At 33.2% G+C, this 17,664-nt stretch overlaps 2 protein-coding genes across 10 annotated transcripts; one reads left to right on the top strand and one right to left on the bottom strand.

Moving 5' to 3' along the window:
* The first annotated feature begins 904 nt into the window (after positions 1–904).
* On the top strand, positions 905–6,191 carry LOC131610941 (uncharacterized). Of its 9 annotated transcripts, none has more exons than XM_058883043.1 (6): positions 905–1,271; positions 3,665–3,768; positions 3,861–3,958; positions 4,358–4,517; positions 4,599–4,746; positions 5,557–6,191. In XM_058883043.1, exons 4-6 carry the CDS (start codon positions 4,380–4,382, stop codon positions 5,745–5,747), a joined length of 477 nt encoding a protein of 158 aa, XP_058739026.1. In that variant the 5' UTR covers positions 905–1,271; positions 3,665–3,768; positions 3,861–3,958; positions 4,358–4,379; the 3' UTR covers positions 5,748–6,191. The 9 variants fall into 9 exon arrangements, with proteins under 9 accessions (XP_058739026.1, XP_058739028.1, XP_058739022.1 ...); XM_058883042.1 differs by lacking the exon at positions 905–1,271 and adding an exon at positions 3,301–3,514; XM_058883044.1 differs by lacking the exon at positions 905–1,271 and adding an exon at positions 3,301–3,570.
* A 4,169-nt stretch (positions 6,192–10,360) lies between these two features.
* Positions 10,361–12,215, bottom strand: LOC131610940 (B3 domain-containing protein At2g36080-like). The gene is made up of 2 exons (XM_058883036.1): positions 11,339–12,215; positions 10,361–10,939 (listed from the first exon to the last, which is right to left on the bottom strand). Exons 1-2 carry the CDS (start codon positions 12,003–12,005, stop codon positions 10,704–10,706), a joined length of 903 nt encoding a protein of 300 aa, XP_058739019.1. The 5' UTR covers positions 12,006–12,215; the 3' UTR covers positions 10,361–10,703.
* Positions 12,216–17,664: the final 5,449 nt, after the last annotated feature.

Below are 17,664 nucleotides of genomic sequence, written 5' to 3'. Positions count from 1 at the left end.
GGTTCGGGAGTCGGTTAAGCAAGGGGAAGGTATTAGCACCCCTTACATCCATCGTACTCGATGGGACCCAAATTTTGGGTTGATTGATTTTAGAATGGATGTTTAGTGAATATTTTGAGCATAGGTGTGCTCCTAGCGCGTTGTTCACCCAAGATATTCAAAAGGATGCAAATCCAATTGTCTCTTGTTATCCAAGTTGGTAAAAATGATCTTTGCGGACTCTTAATAAAGGTTTGAGCATAGCTGTTCTTCTAGCGCATTTTTTACCCAATGTATTCAAAAGGAAGCGAGTCCAATTGTCACTTGTTGTCCTTGTTTAATTAATGTGTTTTAATCCAAAAGGTCAAGGTATTCAAGAGGTGTACTCCAATTGTCACCCGATCATTTGGTTTAATTGAGAAAAAGGTTTTGTAATAAAAAACTTAACGTTAGATCAAGTGTTTGAAAACAAATTTGAAAATCATTTTTGACTTTGAGAAAGGAGAAGGTTGATGGCAATGCGATGAAGCGATCGACTTACAAAACAATGGGTAGGACTTGGTATATGGACCAAGTATGCTTTAGGGTTTTGATTTTATTGAAAATGGATCTAATCGCACTTGGGCGGAAAAGACAAACTTTTGAAATGAGATTCGTACTTGGGCGAGATTTGCACTTGAGCAATGAAAAACTTCGTGCTTGGACGAAAAATATAGTGATGAATTTGAATATTTTTATTTTTTTGAAAATAATTTTGAATTTAAAATAAACATGATCTTTACTTATTATTTTGGATGATTTTTATTGTGAAAACCACCACTTATTGAAAATTAGGCTTGAAATCAAAACAAAAGGAGGGTTTGAACTTTGAAGAGGTTGGGGCGATGGGCCCTGTTCATAGCAACATGAGTTGCTGGACCGCAGGATCTATGGCCCAATGTACTCTTCTCTTGATACCGTACCGTACGTTCTCCTTCCTCTCTCTGTTTCGATTTGAACAAAGCAATAAACAACAACAACAACAATCGAAACCAAACATCCCTGTCGTTCTCTCTCATTCGCGGCAGTGGCTTTCTCGCTCTGTTTCAAGATGAAACAAGACTCAATCACGACTCTCGTCTCTCTCTCGGTAACTCTCCCAGTCAGCCATTGAAGGGGCTTTTGAGACCAAACTTTCTCCTCAACTCCTCCTGCAAAGTTACTCGTCACCGTCGCTTCCAAGCTCGTCGCCAGAACCTTTGCCTGACTGTGTCTACTATCTCCATCTCCGAGTCTCGCTCTCTATCTGTTTGGTATGTTCCTCTTCCTCCTTTGTGCATAGTCTAATTTTAGGGTTTTTATCTGTTATGCTAAAGAGATGGAATAGATGAAGAAATTACAATTTTGACATCCAAACCTCAAACAGTTCTGGAGAGTCCAAGTATCGAATAGTGCCGTGACTTTGAAAATTCTTTAGAACGTGATCGTGGAAATGGTTTTACGATTTGGCAATTTCCACCGAATCAAGTGGATGCAATACAAATAGCTTTTATGAAATGGGTTTTTGTGTAATAGAGTTCAATGATCAAGCATAGTTACTTTGAAGTATGTTTGTGTAATAGAGTTCAATGATCAAACATAGTTACTTTGACATGTGTTTGTGAAAAGAGGTCTTGTGTTCCTAGTTCTGTTTTTCTGTAATAGAAATTAATTAGTTTTTTTTTTTATGATCAAGCACACCATAATTAGTTCCATTGTGTTCTAGGGATTTAGTTTTAGGGTTAGCTAAATTTGTTTGGCCAGACTTGTTACAACTAGAGATGTAATTGATAGGAGCTACACTTGTGACTATTTTCAGAGAAAATTGCATGCAACAACAACATCATCCAAGCCTTATCCCACTAAATGGGGTCGGCTACATGGATCAACTTTCACCATAATGTTCTATCAAGATCGATGCTTGTAAAATTCATGTATTTGAGCTTTTCATATGAGAAGATAGAATATGTTTTGTTTTCTTATTATCTAGTTATAATGCCAACTAGGAAAGGATCAACATCACTCGTTACCTCTCAAAATTCATGTAATATTTGAACTCTAATCGACACTTGCTTGAAACTCGTAGTTAAGTATCAAGTACATATTATTTTTTTATGTTGGATTAAAAGATAGACCATGCTGCTGCCCAATATATTTGAAGAGTTTTATGTAGTATGGTGCCTGTAATATCTTTTTGTAGAAATTCTGCTATCTAGCAGCTACCCTGTTCTCTAATTGACTGGTAGCACCAAGTCAGAGATCACTACTAGAAAATTCGCTTTTAGTGACCGAATTAGAGACCAAAAATGTTTAAAAATCGGTCACTAAAACGTTTAGCGACCGATTTAGTGACCATTATATTTTGGTTGAAAAAGTGCTAGTCGCTAAGCATCTGCGACGAATTTAGTGACCGAAATTTAGAGACCGAATTTGTGACCGAATTCAGTGACCGATTTTAGTAGTCTTTTTCATAAAATAAAATCAAAAGTTGTGATACCTAGGAATCGAACTTGTGACCTCTACATATTTTAAGAAGAACTTACCCCTTCACCACTTTACATCTATTGTTATATTTTATATTTAAACATATATACATATAGTATTTTACAAATATATTATATGTTAAAACAATAAAAAATATGAAAATTTTATTAAAAATTAAAAATTGAAAGAGAATTAAAATCTTTAAAAAAATGGAAAGGAAATAATAATATAATAAAGAGGATTAAAAATAAAAAAAAATAAAAAATATTAGTGACCGAAATTTCGGTCTCTAATTTATATATATAAATTAAATTGCATAAAAAAATATTTTTTGTGACCGATTTAGTGACCTCTTTAAATTTGCTCATGAATATCAAATTTTGGTGGCTAATTCGGTCACTACAGTGACTGAAATTTCGGTCACTAAATTTTGGTCTCTAAATCGGTGGCTAATGTATTTTAGTGACCGATTTAGTGACCTATTAAAATTGGCTCATGAATATCATATATCGGTGGCTAATTCGGTCACTACAGTGACCAAAATTTTTTGGTCACTAAATCGGTCACTAAAAGCGAATTTTCTAGTAGTGGATGTAAGTTTAAACAAAAGGTTGAAAGGAATCAAGAGATTTATCTCCAATAAAACATTGTAACAAATTAAATTATTGTATTTATGTTTTTGTCTCCTCTGTTTTTAGAAATGTTTGATGTTATATATTTCTATTAAGAGTTGTAGTAAATTGGTGTTCAGAACTGAGTCAAAAGTATGAACAATATAACAGAATGAATAACATTATTTTTCTCTTAAAAGGATCCGAACTGAATTGACATGTATACCCTTAAGAAAACATGGGTATGAAAAAAGGATTTGAAGAATTTTCCCCCTGAAACCCTAATAGCGATTGCGATGGCGTTTTGGGGCTGCAATAGCAACCGCTACATCCGCTATTGGCGGCTCGTGGGCCAAAAGTGCTGCGCCAAACTCTGCCTCCGCTATGCCATGCTATTCCTTGTTGAATTTTAAAATTTATAAGTACTTTTGCAATTATACATCTAAACATTTGACTTTGTACAAGTGCTTATTATTATGTACTATCCAAACGCAAATTTGCTTATCACCATAAGCTCTTATGCCATATGCTCTTGTGTCATAAGCACTAACAGAAGCTGTTTATCCAAACAGGCCCTATATCGGTCTCTCTTCCGGCAAAAAGTTTTGCTGCCATCATTCAAGAGCTACCTTCGATTTTCTTCTACTGTGTGCTACGTGTCGTCTTGTACTCCCAGGTTTGTTTCAATGATTTTATCTTGTGTGTTCAATTGTTACTGTTGAGTGGGTTTCCAATTTGATTTGGTATTGATTTATACACACCATTCAGGATAATTGAGATTTCTTTCACGGTTGACATTGCTTTCATGATTTTAGCCAGCAAACCCCCAACATTTGGATTATTGGCAATGCTTTCTTACACACATGGTATTCTTAGATTGAAACAAAGCTAACAAATTTTGCTTGTTTGTGTTCCTATATGTTTTCAATTATTTTATTCTTAATTGTTCTTTGCGAAATTCTGATTTGGCTCTTCTTCACTATTGTTGCATTCATTTTGTTATTCAAATTTTGTTTCAATGATATTTTTGTTGACTTTGATTTCTGGTTTTGTTTTCTCAAAACTTAAACTGATTTTAGTTTTAAAATTTATCAAAATTCAGCTAAAACTGATTTTCATTTTTGAAAATTTCAAAACATAAAACAAAAAGTCCCAGTGAATTGATTAGATTTTAGCTTTCATATCATGGGTTGTTTTAACCAATGATTCAGTTGAGCCATTGTCTCATTTCCCCTCTAACCATCTCCCTACTGTGCTTCTGCTAGTTGCTAGTTTTGGAGGTGTGAAATGAAAGTGAGGGTTGTGTGTAGGAAACTTTATGACTACATTCGCTATGATCTCAAAGAAATTGCTTTTCCGTCCTCTTTGCCCAATCCTCCTAACCTTAAAACGCGCCGCAAATTGACCTGGGAGCAGCGCATCTGGGTATGCCGTTTTCCATTAATAATAAATGCTTCCAACTTTTATCACGTCGAGTTAGTATGTTACCTCACATTCAGTCTTCAGGTTTTGAAAAGAGCTACTAGGCTTTATGCTGCTAGCTGGGTTCGTGACATTGGTCCTGATCTTCGGCCAAATGACTCCAAGACGGATGAACCTAATGCTATAAAGGAAACAGCTAAAAATAAAGAACCCTCAATACTCGAGGAACTCGGTACCATCTCTTTCTCTGGTTTAATTCTGTTATGCCATTTGGATTCAATAGCATCTTAAAATTAAGATTATTATAGCACCATCTCTTTCTCTGGTTTAATTCTGTTATGCCATTTGGATTCAATAGCATCTTAAAATTAAGATTATTATAGCGTATTAAAGTAGAATGATGTTTGTCACTAAAATTTTAAAAAGTTGTTTTTTATGTCTATTTATAGTTTTGTCATAATTATTTAATCAAACCATACATGTCTCACACAAAATCTAATACAGCCAGTGCATTGTTGTCTAACATTAATTGAAATTTGAAAGCAATTAGGAAGATGCTGAGCGTCAACTCAAAGATTACCTTCTCTTAGAGGGCCAAAATAACTCTTTGACGAACATGAACAATTAGTCTGATTTTTCATTAACTTGTATGTCATGATTTTAAATTGCAGTCTGTATTGCAATTGTTTTTACAATGCAAAGGTTTTTGAAGGCTTCAGAAAACAATGACTGTACTAGTCCATAATTTTGCTCAATAACAGAGATCATAATATAACTATAGTAACTGTCATTGTAATTTAAAACCTTGTGTGCAACCCCTGGAGCTCAGAGTGAAACTCTCAGTTCTTGTCGTTGAGGCAAAATCTGTATAGATTTTATTGCTATAATGACTTTTAGGGTCTATAACCTTCCTGTCCTTTATATTTGTTTTTGGTTTTGTAACGATTTTTTCTGGTTACGTTTTCAAATCATTGCTTTGAATTGTAAGTTTGTGATGGTGATTTTGACCATCCATTTGTATCTTTTAATGGGTAAAATACAGCTGTAGCTGCTAGAGGGGGCATGGAGACTCTCAGACCTGCTTTGCAGCGTGTGTATATGACCAGAGCTTCTGCATACAGAGATGCTATGAAGAGTTTTATAGAGGGATATCAAGAGGGTGTTCTGCAAGTAGTGGAGAAAGAAAATTCCAAAACTGAAGAAAATGCCGATGCATCAAAAAAATCAACTTGAATGTCTTCTCCCGCTTAGCTACCTGTCATCTAGAACCAGACTAGAAATTAGTCTATTTATGGAAATTCAAGGGTTTCAATGTACATCGCACTGAGAAAATATAATTATATATGTTCCAAATTAGTGCATTTGGTATACTGTGGTAGCACCAGAATTTTGTTTTTGCAATTTTTTGTTTTACGAAGTTTGAAGTTGTGCGTGCTTCTTTATTCCGAGAAATATTAGCATTGGCATAAGTTGATTCCATCCTTCTTTAGCAGCTATACCAAATGGTATATTTAGGTCTTAGTGTTGTGATTTTGATCTTGTAATCAATGGTTGCTGAACTTACTTATTCTATGAAAGTTGAGCTAGGGGGCTTTGAATTTCGTTCTCCCCGTATTTCTTCTCATTGATGGACAGTGAAAGAATCACCATATGAATTCAAATATTCATTCATCAACTTATCACAATTGTATTTTTTTCTGTTATCTTATAGATACATGAATGCATCTGCCTAAGTATAGGTTTTCTATATGATTGCTTCTAGACTTGGGTGCATGGTATCTTTGGCTAATGCTAATTAGTGTAGATTGTGCTTTCAATTCTTTTAGTGGAATTCTTTTGGATTTTACAATAATTGCTGACTACACGTGTGCTCAATAATAAGCTTGAGACTGGGGGGCAGCACTTCTACCACGGTATGTAATCTTCTGCACATGTATGTGGAAGAAAAATTGGACCATGAGATGCAGGTTGAATAGTTTTAAGTTGAACAGTTTTAGGGTGAGTAGTTTTAGTTTCATCGTGGAGGTTGAGATAATGTGAAAGATAAGATCAATGAAGGCCCCACATAATATTATTGCCTTCAGCTTTTGGATGTAAAGCCTGCTATATTGGACTTTCCTAATGAAGCATGCAACTACAGTAATTTCTCTAAATTATGAGGGAATAGTTTTACTATTTTGGAAAAAAGTAATTACTTCAATACATTTTTTAATAGAAAGATGCTTATCTGCTTATGGTTAGGCCTTAGGACATAGATTTCTAGATTCAAAAGGATTCAGGTGATATGAATATGGTGCCTTATTCTTCTGGAAGAAAATTTTCAGTTCCCAACTATGTGCCATGTCCTAAAGGAGGCTCATGGTGAGATTCATCCCCCCTTTACTTTTTCAAAGTATTGTTTAGTCTTTAGTGGAGTGAATTAAAGGGATACATTCACATTATTTCTCTTAAATTTTTTCCTTTCAAGCTATCTGCAGTGTATTAATCATAATAACTATACCACTCCTGCAGGTAAAGTTCTTTTATTTCTTTGATTGGCCATTATTTGGAAGCTAATGCCAAACAAACACCACATATCTGAGGACCCTCCCACTTGAAGATCCATTGAGCCACTGAGAGACACTGGACTCCTTCTCAAGCATAGCACAATGGGCCTGTTGTGTAAATCTTTATGGGCCCCCAATGATCACATGGCACAGTATTTGATTACTCATAAAGGTATTCTGCACTCCTGTCGTTCTTTTGCATAATTATTCTGCACTAACTTGATTAATACTAAAAGCTTTGATGAAGCCACTGTTTAAACACAGTGATCAGTTGAAGCTCTTCTCTTCTTTGGGTCCTCAAACATTGCTGAATTATTCTTTCTCTTTCTCTGGATTTTTAAATTTGTAGGAATTTGCTTTAGTAATTCAGTGTGATGGATCATTTGATCAAAAGCACCTCATTGTTAAGTCACATTCCCATTTTCTCATTACCTTGTCGTTTATACAAGCAGTTGTTTGTACCACAGCAAAAATTTCAGTCAGTAAAACCGTACTTTTCCTGAATGATATATATTATATACCTCACTTTGTACCCAAAATTTGGACATTTCTTGTGTGCCTAGAACCCATATCACCACTGTGTTGGAGAGATAGGGATAAGGGAAGGAATAAAATGAAAAGAAATTAACTTGCACTGCTTGTACAGAACTATGGACTTAGGGTAGAGGTTCAGTGGTGGAAATCAATCACTCATTCTGCCTTTTGTTTGTCAGCCAACAAGTAAAAGGATAAAACTTCTATACACTATTCATTGTAAGTAGCCTTGAGTGATATACTGTGTTACTTGTTTTCTCTTTAGGGATATATTTGTCTCTTTCTTGGTATAATGTCTCACTTTCTTTTTTCCATCTTTGCCTAAACATTTTACCCTAGTCAGTTACATGGTAAACGTTCTTTCTTCCCTTTTATTTCAAAGCGTGCTGTTTTGTAGTTTTGCAATAACCTACACCTGCTACAAAAACAGACCATATAAAAACAGGTCTGTCCACAACAGAGTGGGGGGGACCATGGCCTGTTGACATGCTCAAGTTTTTCACTTGATTTTCATCCACATGTTTAAACTCTCTCATCAGTGATGACAAATGAGAAATGAGCAGAAGATAACCACCCTCTTGTCATTACACGAATACACTCATGGGAGGTAAAATTTGTATATAGACAAAAATTCAAAACATTGGGACCCCATAAGCATATACCAAAAGTATCCCCTCTGGTCATACTCATGATCACCCAAACACTTTTTTTTTCTTTAGCTGCAAATCTATAGTATTACTTGAGGCTGAGATGTTAGTGCAGATGATTTTCTGAGCTGGAAGCATATTGCAGCATGTGGTTTGTGTTGGTTTGATTATTGCCTATACATATTTTGATTGTATGATATTTGAAGTCAAAAGTCAAGTTTACCCACCCACTCACTTTACCCACCTATGCCAAATAGGAGCACACCATCACTGCACTGGCAACATTTCTTACCTCCTCCCATGTCTATATGATGATGAATCCTTGTGAAAAATCTTCAGGCAGAATCCCAACAGTACAAAATTGATTCCTCATTTCTGATTTCCTATGGCCTAAATTCTCTATATAGGCACTGTGATGATGTCACCTAGTTTTCATTACTGGGTCCTACTCTAATTTTCTTTCCATACCCTTGCTTGGTTCTGCTTTCATTTCTTTTCCCATCAATACTAACCCCTACACACCTATGGTTTACTCATTGCTATTCTTTTGGTGTGAAAGTTTGGTATGAAATTCAGGGATTTAGTTTCTTTACTCCTTCCTAGTTTTTCAACTCTTTCTGTTTATGTTTCTACACCATTTATTTCTCTTTCCCTTTTAGGTAGGGTTTGAGGGGGGAGGAACCTGACAAGTGGGTTAATTTAGTCAATTCTGGGATGTCCTATCTACCTGTCCCTGTCCTTTATGATTTCTCATTTGCTTCAAAACCTGTTGCAATCCCATATCCACTCACTATTGATTCCTGCCACTACATTTTTTCACTACAGATTAGTAAAAGTTTACATACACTTTTTGACACACCCCTTGAAATGTGGGATTTTGCCCAAAAGCCCACAAATTAATTCTTAGCTTGTTTCTTTTAAACAATAAACATCACTAATAAAAAAATAATTAGTCTCATTTGTATCTGTATAATATATAAAAATTTATCAGTTTATTTTGACGATTTTTTCTCTAAAATAATTTGTATTTTAAATTTTAATTTCTCTAAATTGAGATAGATCACCAGTCTTAATATAAATAAATATAAGAAGTAAATTGTTTAAGGGTTAATGTATGAAAAATATTATTAGTATGTAATGTTTTCAATTTAAATATTATTAAAAATTTCAAATCATTTACTATTTTAGTTATAAGAAATTTTGTGCTTGATTTCATCTCTTAAATTTTTACTCTTCTAGTTATTCCATGTAGGTTTGCAACTCAATTTATCATGGTAAGAGATATTAAAATTGGTTTATGAGAGAGATTTTATAGAGTATTAATGTTAAAACTCAATTTGAAACACCTTAATCTCTAACCAAAATTTAAGCATAAAAAAAATTTCTAACAAAGGAACTAATGCAATATGATTTTTGTATTTGTATTCCTACACTTTTTCCAAAGACTGAACTTAATTTCACCTATTCTTTCCTTTAGTACGGAGGATCCAATCCCAAAGCACAAAGAGGAAAGATATCCCTGAGATTCAGGAAAACTATGAAGTGTTGGGATACTGAAGAGGGATAAACTACTTGAGAGTGACATGAAGAGACACTAATTAGAAGGATATCTTTACCACAACTAAAAGCCTAACCTACTTAGTTGACTTCCATACTTTCTCATTTCTTGAGTTTTGCTTCTGGAAAGTTTTAGATCAAGTTCTACAATAGTATAAATGTTACCCGAAAAGCCACCTTCAAATTTCAATAATAAACTTCATTATCTTTTTTAATGATGATTCTTAATCAAGGCTTTTAAGGCCCACAAACGTTAATTGAAAAATTCATAATTTAATATCGTCATATTTCATCACACTTCCAATTATGAGTTGATTCATAAGCATACCATGCAAAGTGGACAATATAAAAATGAGATTATTTTATGTATGTTAATTTGACTCCAAGGTTTGATGAAACTTTAGCTCCATCGCATTTAAACATCACATGACCCAAGTTAAACTAGTACTAGTACTAAGAAAATATATTATTTTATGCTTACAACAAACACATCGTTTTCACACTGCGCCAGCGCCAGGTAACTTGTTATAAATTATAATAATGAAAAAGAATCAAATTATAGGTGTCTGTTCTGGCATTCACATCTTAGTATAGTAGAAAGTAATGAATATTTGCTTGATTGATAGGGAACAAGAAAATCTCACGAAACAAATAAACAAACTATTTCCATTTACATGCATCTCCTGAATTTAAGACAAGAAAGATCCTCTACAATCTTCAACGTGAACCTAAATACTATACTTATAATAATAATCATAAACAATTAAGAAACGGTTCCTTTCATGCATCATGTTAATGACATAGTCATTAGTTATACTACTAATAATAATAATAATTAAAATTAATTAAACAAAAGAGAGAATCTAGTTAGGAGAGTGAGCATGTCTTATAGAAATTGATTGATTCTATGGTTGTTGTTGACGTAGCATGTGATGGTGAGTGTTTGACGGTGGTTGACGGTGGAGGTGGTGGTAGAATTGTGGTCCTTGTGACATATTATAAGAGCATTCTGCCGCTTCGGAATCATTAATATTATTATCAGGTTGGCATTCCATGTTCACTCCAAACAGCCTCAGCACCCTGGAAGTACTCGAATTGTTTCCACAAGGTGCGTTTGTGTCCTGACTTTGGGTCCCTTCACCTGTCAAATTACAACACGTGCAAATGCCCATACTTTTATTTTCAATCCAAAAATAAATAAATAAATAAAATACGGAAAATGCATTTAAATTTCTATTGACGAAGACCCAACAAACAAAAGAAACAAAACAAAAACAATGTCCTTAGTTGGAATAACATTAGTTTTATTTTTACCACGTTAAATACAACAAAAACAACAAACAAAATTAATTCAACAAAAACAGAAGCGCGTAGCTTTCACGCTATTCCTCCCTGTCCCAAATAACTGGAAGTTACTCTATTTTAAATGAAAAAAAAAAAAACTTTACAGATTTTAATATGCTAAATATGTTAGAAAATTAAAATTTTAAATAATTTTAAATAATGTCGATTTTATTAAGATAGTTAGAGAAGTAAAAACCTGCAGCATGATATGAGAAAGGGTGATGATGCGTAGGATAAGGATGATGCGCAGGGTAGAGTCCTCTGGACCACCCAACAGAAGCAACAGCGCCATTGCCGTCAGTACTAGGGCCAGCATGAACCGTCGCTGTTGCGGCAGCAGTAGCATGGCGGCGCCTCCAAGAGATAAAAAACCGGTGAGGATGTGTACGGTGTCTCTGAAACAAAACGACGTCGCCGGCATCAAGACGTTTATCTTTCACATAACGACTCCAACCTTTGGTAAGAACGTAACTCTGACTACTGTTCCAATACGAGTAACGGAACCTCCAACACTTCCCTGACTCGTCGTCGAAACTCAGTAGAAGTCCCTTCGTTTCTTCTGAGTCGAGTGGGAAATATCTCTCCGCGTGTTGCTTCGGTATCACGAGACGGTTCAGCTTCCCAACGTCGCTTGGTGTTAAGGGTTTCTCAAACATAGCTTCTTTCTCTTCTTCTGATACAGACGCCGACGCAGACACCGAAGCTGAAGCCGTTTTCAGTTTCATCATTGACTCTAAAACGACGTCGTCGTCTAATTCACCTTCTTCCTCTTGTTGATGACCCTTGGTCTTCTCTTGTCGTTCTTGTCGTTGTTGTTGTTGGTGAGTAGTCCACCATAACGACGTCGTTTCTTGTATTGACATATTTGTGTAGTACGTGAGTGGTTGAAGGTTGTTTGTGTGTTTGTGTTAGAGTTTGTTATACTACAAGAACGTGAGGAAGAAAGAGTATATTTATGTGGTTGTGTTGGGTACTATATATATAGTACTTTGTTTCTGTGTTTCTCTTTTATTGTCTAAGCTTATTGTTTCTCTTTTATTCAATCTAATAAATGAAAGTGTGATATACAATGGGTTCACCAAAGATCTACACTTGTATTACTTCTAAGTGAGAAATGATTAATCTAAGATTATAAAAATGAATTGGACCGAACATATATGTTTATTGACAGAAATCAGAGATTAACATCTAATAAGGGGCATCTCGTGGAGGTTAATTACTCATTAACCGGCCTATATTATAATAACTTAATACTTTATTATAGTGGTATTTATTTCAGATGAGGTCACAGGGTATACCGATATTATGAAACTATGGTTTAATATTTTTGGTTCATTTAGGTATAAATCAGATATTTTTTCGGCTATAACTACACAGAACTAATCTATAGAGTTATAAATATCATGTATAATATTCTCTTTGGTCTTATTTATAAGAAAATATATGTTTTTTTAAATATATTGAATAACTAATATATCTAAACTATATATGGATCATTGTTTTTTCAATGAACCTAAAAAGTAAATTTATTTTTATAAATAGAACCAGGAGTATATGGCGAAACTCTCCTTCAAAAAATTTATTATGGCTGAATGTTCAGACTGATTCAAATCTAAGATCTCTGATCAAGAGTGAACATACTCTTACTATTTCAACTAGATATTATTGCGTATATGTTTATGTTGTAGGTATTTAATAATGTAGTGTGCTCTATGCTAATAAATTCAGGTATGGACTTAATTTGAGGAACTTGAAATTTTTGTGTGACCAATTTGAAGAAAAAAACTAACAGAGGCAAAGGGGTGGTCCAGGTTCTCCAAATTGTTTTGTATCTGTACATATGAATGTACATACCATAGTATCATTCATTCAAGTCTCTCCAAATTTTATTCTATTATCTTCTAGGGGCCTGATGAGTGAAGGAATATAATACTAATTTAATCACGTGTGTGACTTAATTATTGATGTTTGTCCATTCCTATATTTCAAATTAAATTGAGAAGGGTCAGGGTTAAAAGTATAGAGAGTAATGAGATTTGATTTGTCCAATTAGAGAAGAAAAATGGTCCTATTGTTTTGAGTAACATATATTTAATAGTTAGGGTTGTGTCTTTTGTATGAGTTGGAGACAAGAAAAACTCACCTCAGTAAGTTTCCAGGTAGATTCATTTAGACACCCTTTCTTGTCCTGCAAAAGGTTGAACTTCTTTGTTTTAGTCTAAGTACATGTTGGAGACACGGGCATAATCATAGAGGTTGTTGGTTTTTTTTTTTTTTAAATTTATTTTATTTTATTTTTACGCTTTAATACAAACGATCATATTTTATAGTATAGTTTAAATGTAATTTAGTCCCTTAAACATGGTTTTTTACACGATCTCTTACTAATATGTGAGTAGGTTAGACCTAGTCGATTTTGCTTAAATAAATTAGGTCTATTTCAAGAAAATTGGTTTAAATTTGAGAATTTCTTTACCCACCTTCCTATTTTCTGGGTCACTTCTGGTGAAAAACCCAAAATACCCTTATTTAAGAAATGCATTTCCGAAAACACCCTTTTTTGGGTTTTCGGAGATGCATTTCCGAAAACATTTTTTTTTGGGAGAGGGGTGTCTTCGGAGATGCATATCCGAAATATTCCAAGACCAAATTGGTCTTGGAATATTTCCGATATACACTTCTGAAAGAATTCAATAATTATTAAAAAATTAGAATCAAGGTGAATCAATACAATTAATAGGTATAAAATCAAGGTGAATCAAAATTTCCTAAACAATTTAAAAAAAAATTATTTTAGTAAGTAAATTTTGAATTATATAGAATTAAATATAAAATTTATTCATTAAATAAAATTAAGATAAAATCTTTTTTTAATTTTTTTAAACTAAATAAAAAATTATAACTCATTTTTAATTATGAATCAGAATAGAAATATATAAATATATAATAATAATTATTAATTTTGTAAGTGAAATATATAAATATATAATATATAAATATATAATAATTATTATATAAATATATAAATATATGATAATTATTATAAATAAAAACACTCATTTTTTTAATTTTTATAATTATTATATGAATATATTTATAATTATTATATAAATATATAAATGAAAACACTCATTTTTTAAATTTTTTTTGTAAATACATAATAATTATTATAAATATATAAATAAAAAATTATAACTCATTTTGTAAGTGAAATTATTTTAATTTTTTAATTAATTTTTTTTTAAATTTTAAAATATGAATCAGAATAAAAATATATAATAATTATTATTCATAACTCATAAATTATATCAAAATATATAATTATTATTATTATTCATTACTCATAAATTATATCAAATTTATGATATATGAATTAATTAATATCCTAAAATTAATTTTTGGGATTTTTAGATTTTTTTGTTTTTTCGGAGATGCATATCCGAATTAATCAAAATCCCAATTTTCGGGATTTTTTCGGAAATGCACTTCCGAAGTCTGGAAAAATTTAGAAAAAAATATTTCGGAAATGCATTTCCGAAGCAGGGGTAAAGTGGGGTTTTCGCTGGGGGTGACCCCCATAGGGAGGTGGTTAAAGAAATTTCCTTAAATTTTATCACTACTATAAAAACATCTTCCATGACTTTTTTTTTTACCACGGTCGCATAATCAATCGATGTAATATATGTTTATTAGGTGCATTTCATTTTTAAAGATTTTTCTTTTAAATTACATATAATCCTAGTGACAATTCTCAACCGTTGTGATATGTTAATAGTCACATGTTTCGAAATCCAACACCTGTAATTTTTATGTTTTTAGTTAATAAAAAGGCGTGTTCTCTTTATTTCTTAATTTAAATAAAATTAAAAATTTGTCAACACGGTCCAGAAATACAACAGTGGTGAAATATCAAGACAAACCATCACGATTAATTTTAACAATTGTTGTGAAATATATTTCATTAATCTAACTTATTTCACTTCATAACATACTATGGTGTAAGTGTGAAACCCTAACTACTCTCGTCATGTCCCAATCTCTCAAAATTCTAAGCTAACTTTGCAAAACTCCAACTTAACTTCACAAACTAGTATGAATCAAGTAAAGAGTTCACGAAACATGCAAGCTCATATTGTTGTTTTCATTTTTCACAATTTTTTCCAAGTAAAGGTACATATGTAAATTTTCTTCTTCTTCAAAACTCCATTATTTTATTGTTGTTATAATTAGGTATGTAAATTGTTTAAGTTATTGTTGAGGCATGTGGTTGTATTGTTAAAGTATTTTGTTGTTTATGATTTTGTTCATAAATGTTATTGTTGATGTATGTTTGAGAGATGCGTTGTTGTTTATGTTTAGGTAAATTTATGGTTTTGTTCATAAAATGTTGTTTGTGTTGAAGTATGTTGATGCTTATGTTAGGTATGTAGATAAATATTGTTGTTGAGGTATGTTTGTTAAACGTATTGCGTTTATGTTAATATTAGTTTATGATTTTGTAGACAAATGTTGTTGTTTATGTTATTTGTTCATAAATGATTTTGTTTTGTTCATAAATTTATGATTTAGTTTACACAAGTATTTTTGATAAATGTTGATTTTTGTGTTATTGTATGATGTGTTTGTATAGGTATGTTAATGTTAATGTTATTGTTTATGATATTGATAATGCTATTATTTGGACATTGCAGCTATCATGTTGTTCATGTGTGCGTCCGTGTGGTCTAGTGGAGAAAGCTTGGGTCCTGAAAGTTGGTGAAATAAGCCATATATGTTATAATAAAATCAAGTGAACATATCACTACAGTTGCTAGTTGCTAGTTATATTCCTGATGAAATAGGGTACGCTAAATCTTTCAATATGGTTGTAACTTTCAACCGTGGTTAAATATTGAAAAACTGGGTATCGAACCTTTGACCTCCGCATTTCCTTATTACTCTCTCTATCTCTCCTCACTAAAAGTGCCTCACGCACTAACACATTGGTATCCAAAGCTTATGATTATTGTTCTTGATCGTGTTTTCAAAAACTTCATGCCAGTGGTCGTGTTTCTAGGGAACACAAATTTATCGCTGCAAAGATGAATGGTACTAATGGCATTCAGAATTCTCTTCCAATGCTTGACGGCAAGAATTGGATTCGATTGAGAAAACATATGCAATATCTGTTTGGATTTCATGAAACCCTAGAAGTGGTTACCAATGGTGTTCAAGCGCTGGCTACAAATGTGTCCGATGCACAGAAAACAGCCCACAACGAAGCCACGAATAAGGATTGCAAGGCTGCTTATTACATTCAAATGACAGTTGATGCTGCAAATTTCGACAGAATCTCTTATGCTGAATCGAAGAAGGAAGCATGGGATATCTTTGTAAAGTATTATGAAGGAGGTGAGAAAGTCAATATTGTCAACTTGCAGATCTTGCATCGACAATATGAATTGTTGTCGATGGGAGAAGACGAAAAAATTGTAGAGTGTGTGTCGAAGGTGCAAAAACCGTTCATCTCATGAAGGGTTTTGGTAACCCTAACTGATAAGATGATAGTTGAGAAGGTAATGCCTATGTTGACCTCTCACTTTGATCATGTTATCGTAGCTATTCAAGAATCCAATTAACTTGAAACCCTAAAACTGGAAGATTTGATTGGTTCGTTGGAAGCGCATGAGATAAGGATTGTCTAAATGAGTTCAAGATTCGATACAAGCTTTGCATGCTCAGTCATGTAAAAAGAATGGTGTTTCCAACAAATTCAAAGGCAAAGTTGACAAGACTCAAGACAAGAATAGCTAATTAAAAATAATGCAATTACAAGCATCAGATAAGGTCTTGGTCAAACCCTCACAAGCATCAGGTCGATGATAGAACTTCTGAGTCCTCGAAAAGAGGAGGAGGAAACTATCGAAAGGATAAAGAAGATAAGAAAGGTGTGGAGTGCTATCACTGTGAGATGTGGGGTCACTTATCTAAAAATTGTTGGTACAGGAAAGACAATAGATCGACAAAAGGAAAGGACGAAGGAGCGAACCTTGCACACCAAAATTAAGATGATTCTGAAGCTATGGTGGTTATAGCAAGTTGCAGATAATCATGTCGAATCCAAGATCTAGTTTCTCCACTTAGAATGCTCGAATCACACGACTGATCAAAAAGTGTGGTTGACAGATTTCGACGAGTTGAAGAAGAGCAAGGTAAAACTTGCTGATAATAGTTCGTTGCAAGCAAAAGGTTTTGGCAACATAGTTTTTCAAATGAGTAATGGAGGGAAAGTTATGTTCAAAGATGTGCTCTATGTACCAAGAATGAAGTGTAACCTGCTAAGTGTTGGACAACTAGTCAAAAAAGGTTTATTAGCTGTCACAAAAGATGGAGTTTTAAAATTGTTCGACATCCAGAATAATTTGGTCTTGAAATCTCCTATGTCGAAGAACAGTACATTTAAGACCTTGATTGGTTCGATTGAAGTACAATTTATAAAAACTGTTTGGTGACCACAAGGATAGTAGGTTGTGGCATTTGAGG

The sequence above is a fragment of the Vicia villosa genome, linkage group LG6 (genome assembly GCF_029867415.1).
Source record: "Vicia villosa cultivar HV-30 ecotype Madison, WI linkage group LG6, Vvil1.0, whole genome shotgun sequence".
NCBI lineage: Eukaryota > Viridiplantae > Streptophyta > Magnoliopsida > Fabales > Fabaceae > Vicia > Vicia villosa.
This window is presented reverse-complemented; position numbering and strand designations above follow the sequence as displayed.

What these genes read in the sequence shown, in the direction of transcription:
- LOC131610941 (XM_058883045.1), top strand. Translation starts at nt 4,380, where the DNA reads ATGAAAGTGAGGGTTGTGTGTAGGAAACTTTATGACTACATTCGCTAT. An exon ending in CCTGGGAGCAGCGCATCTGG is followed by an intron (nt 4,518 to 4,598) that starts GTATGCCGTTTT and finishes TTCAGTCTTCAG; the next exon opens with GTTTTGAAAAGAGCTACTAG. An exon ending in CTCAATACTCGAGGAACTCG is followed by an intron (nt 4,747 to 5,556) that starts GTACCATCTCTT and finishes GGTAAAATACAG; the next exon opens with CTGTAGCTGCTAGAGGGGGC.
- LOC131610940 (XM_058883036.1), bottom strand. Translation starts at nt 12,005, where the DNA reads ATGTCAATACAAGAAACGACGTCGTTATGGTGGACTACTCACCAACAA. An exon ending in TTTCTCATATCATGCTGCAG is followed by an intron (nt 10,940 to 11,338) that starts GTTTTTACTTCT and finishes GTAATTTGACAG; the next exon opens with GTGAAGGGACCCAAAGTCAG.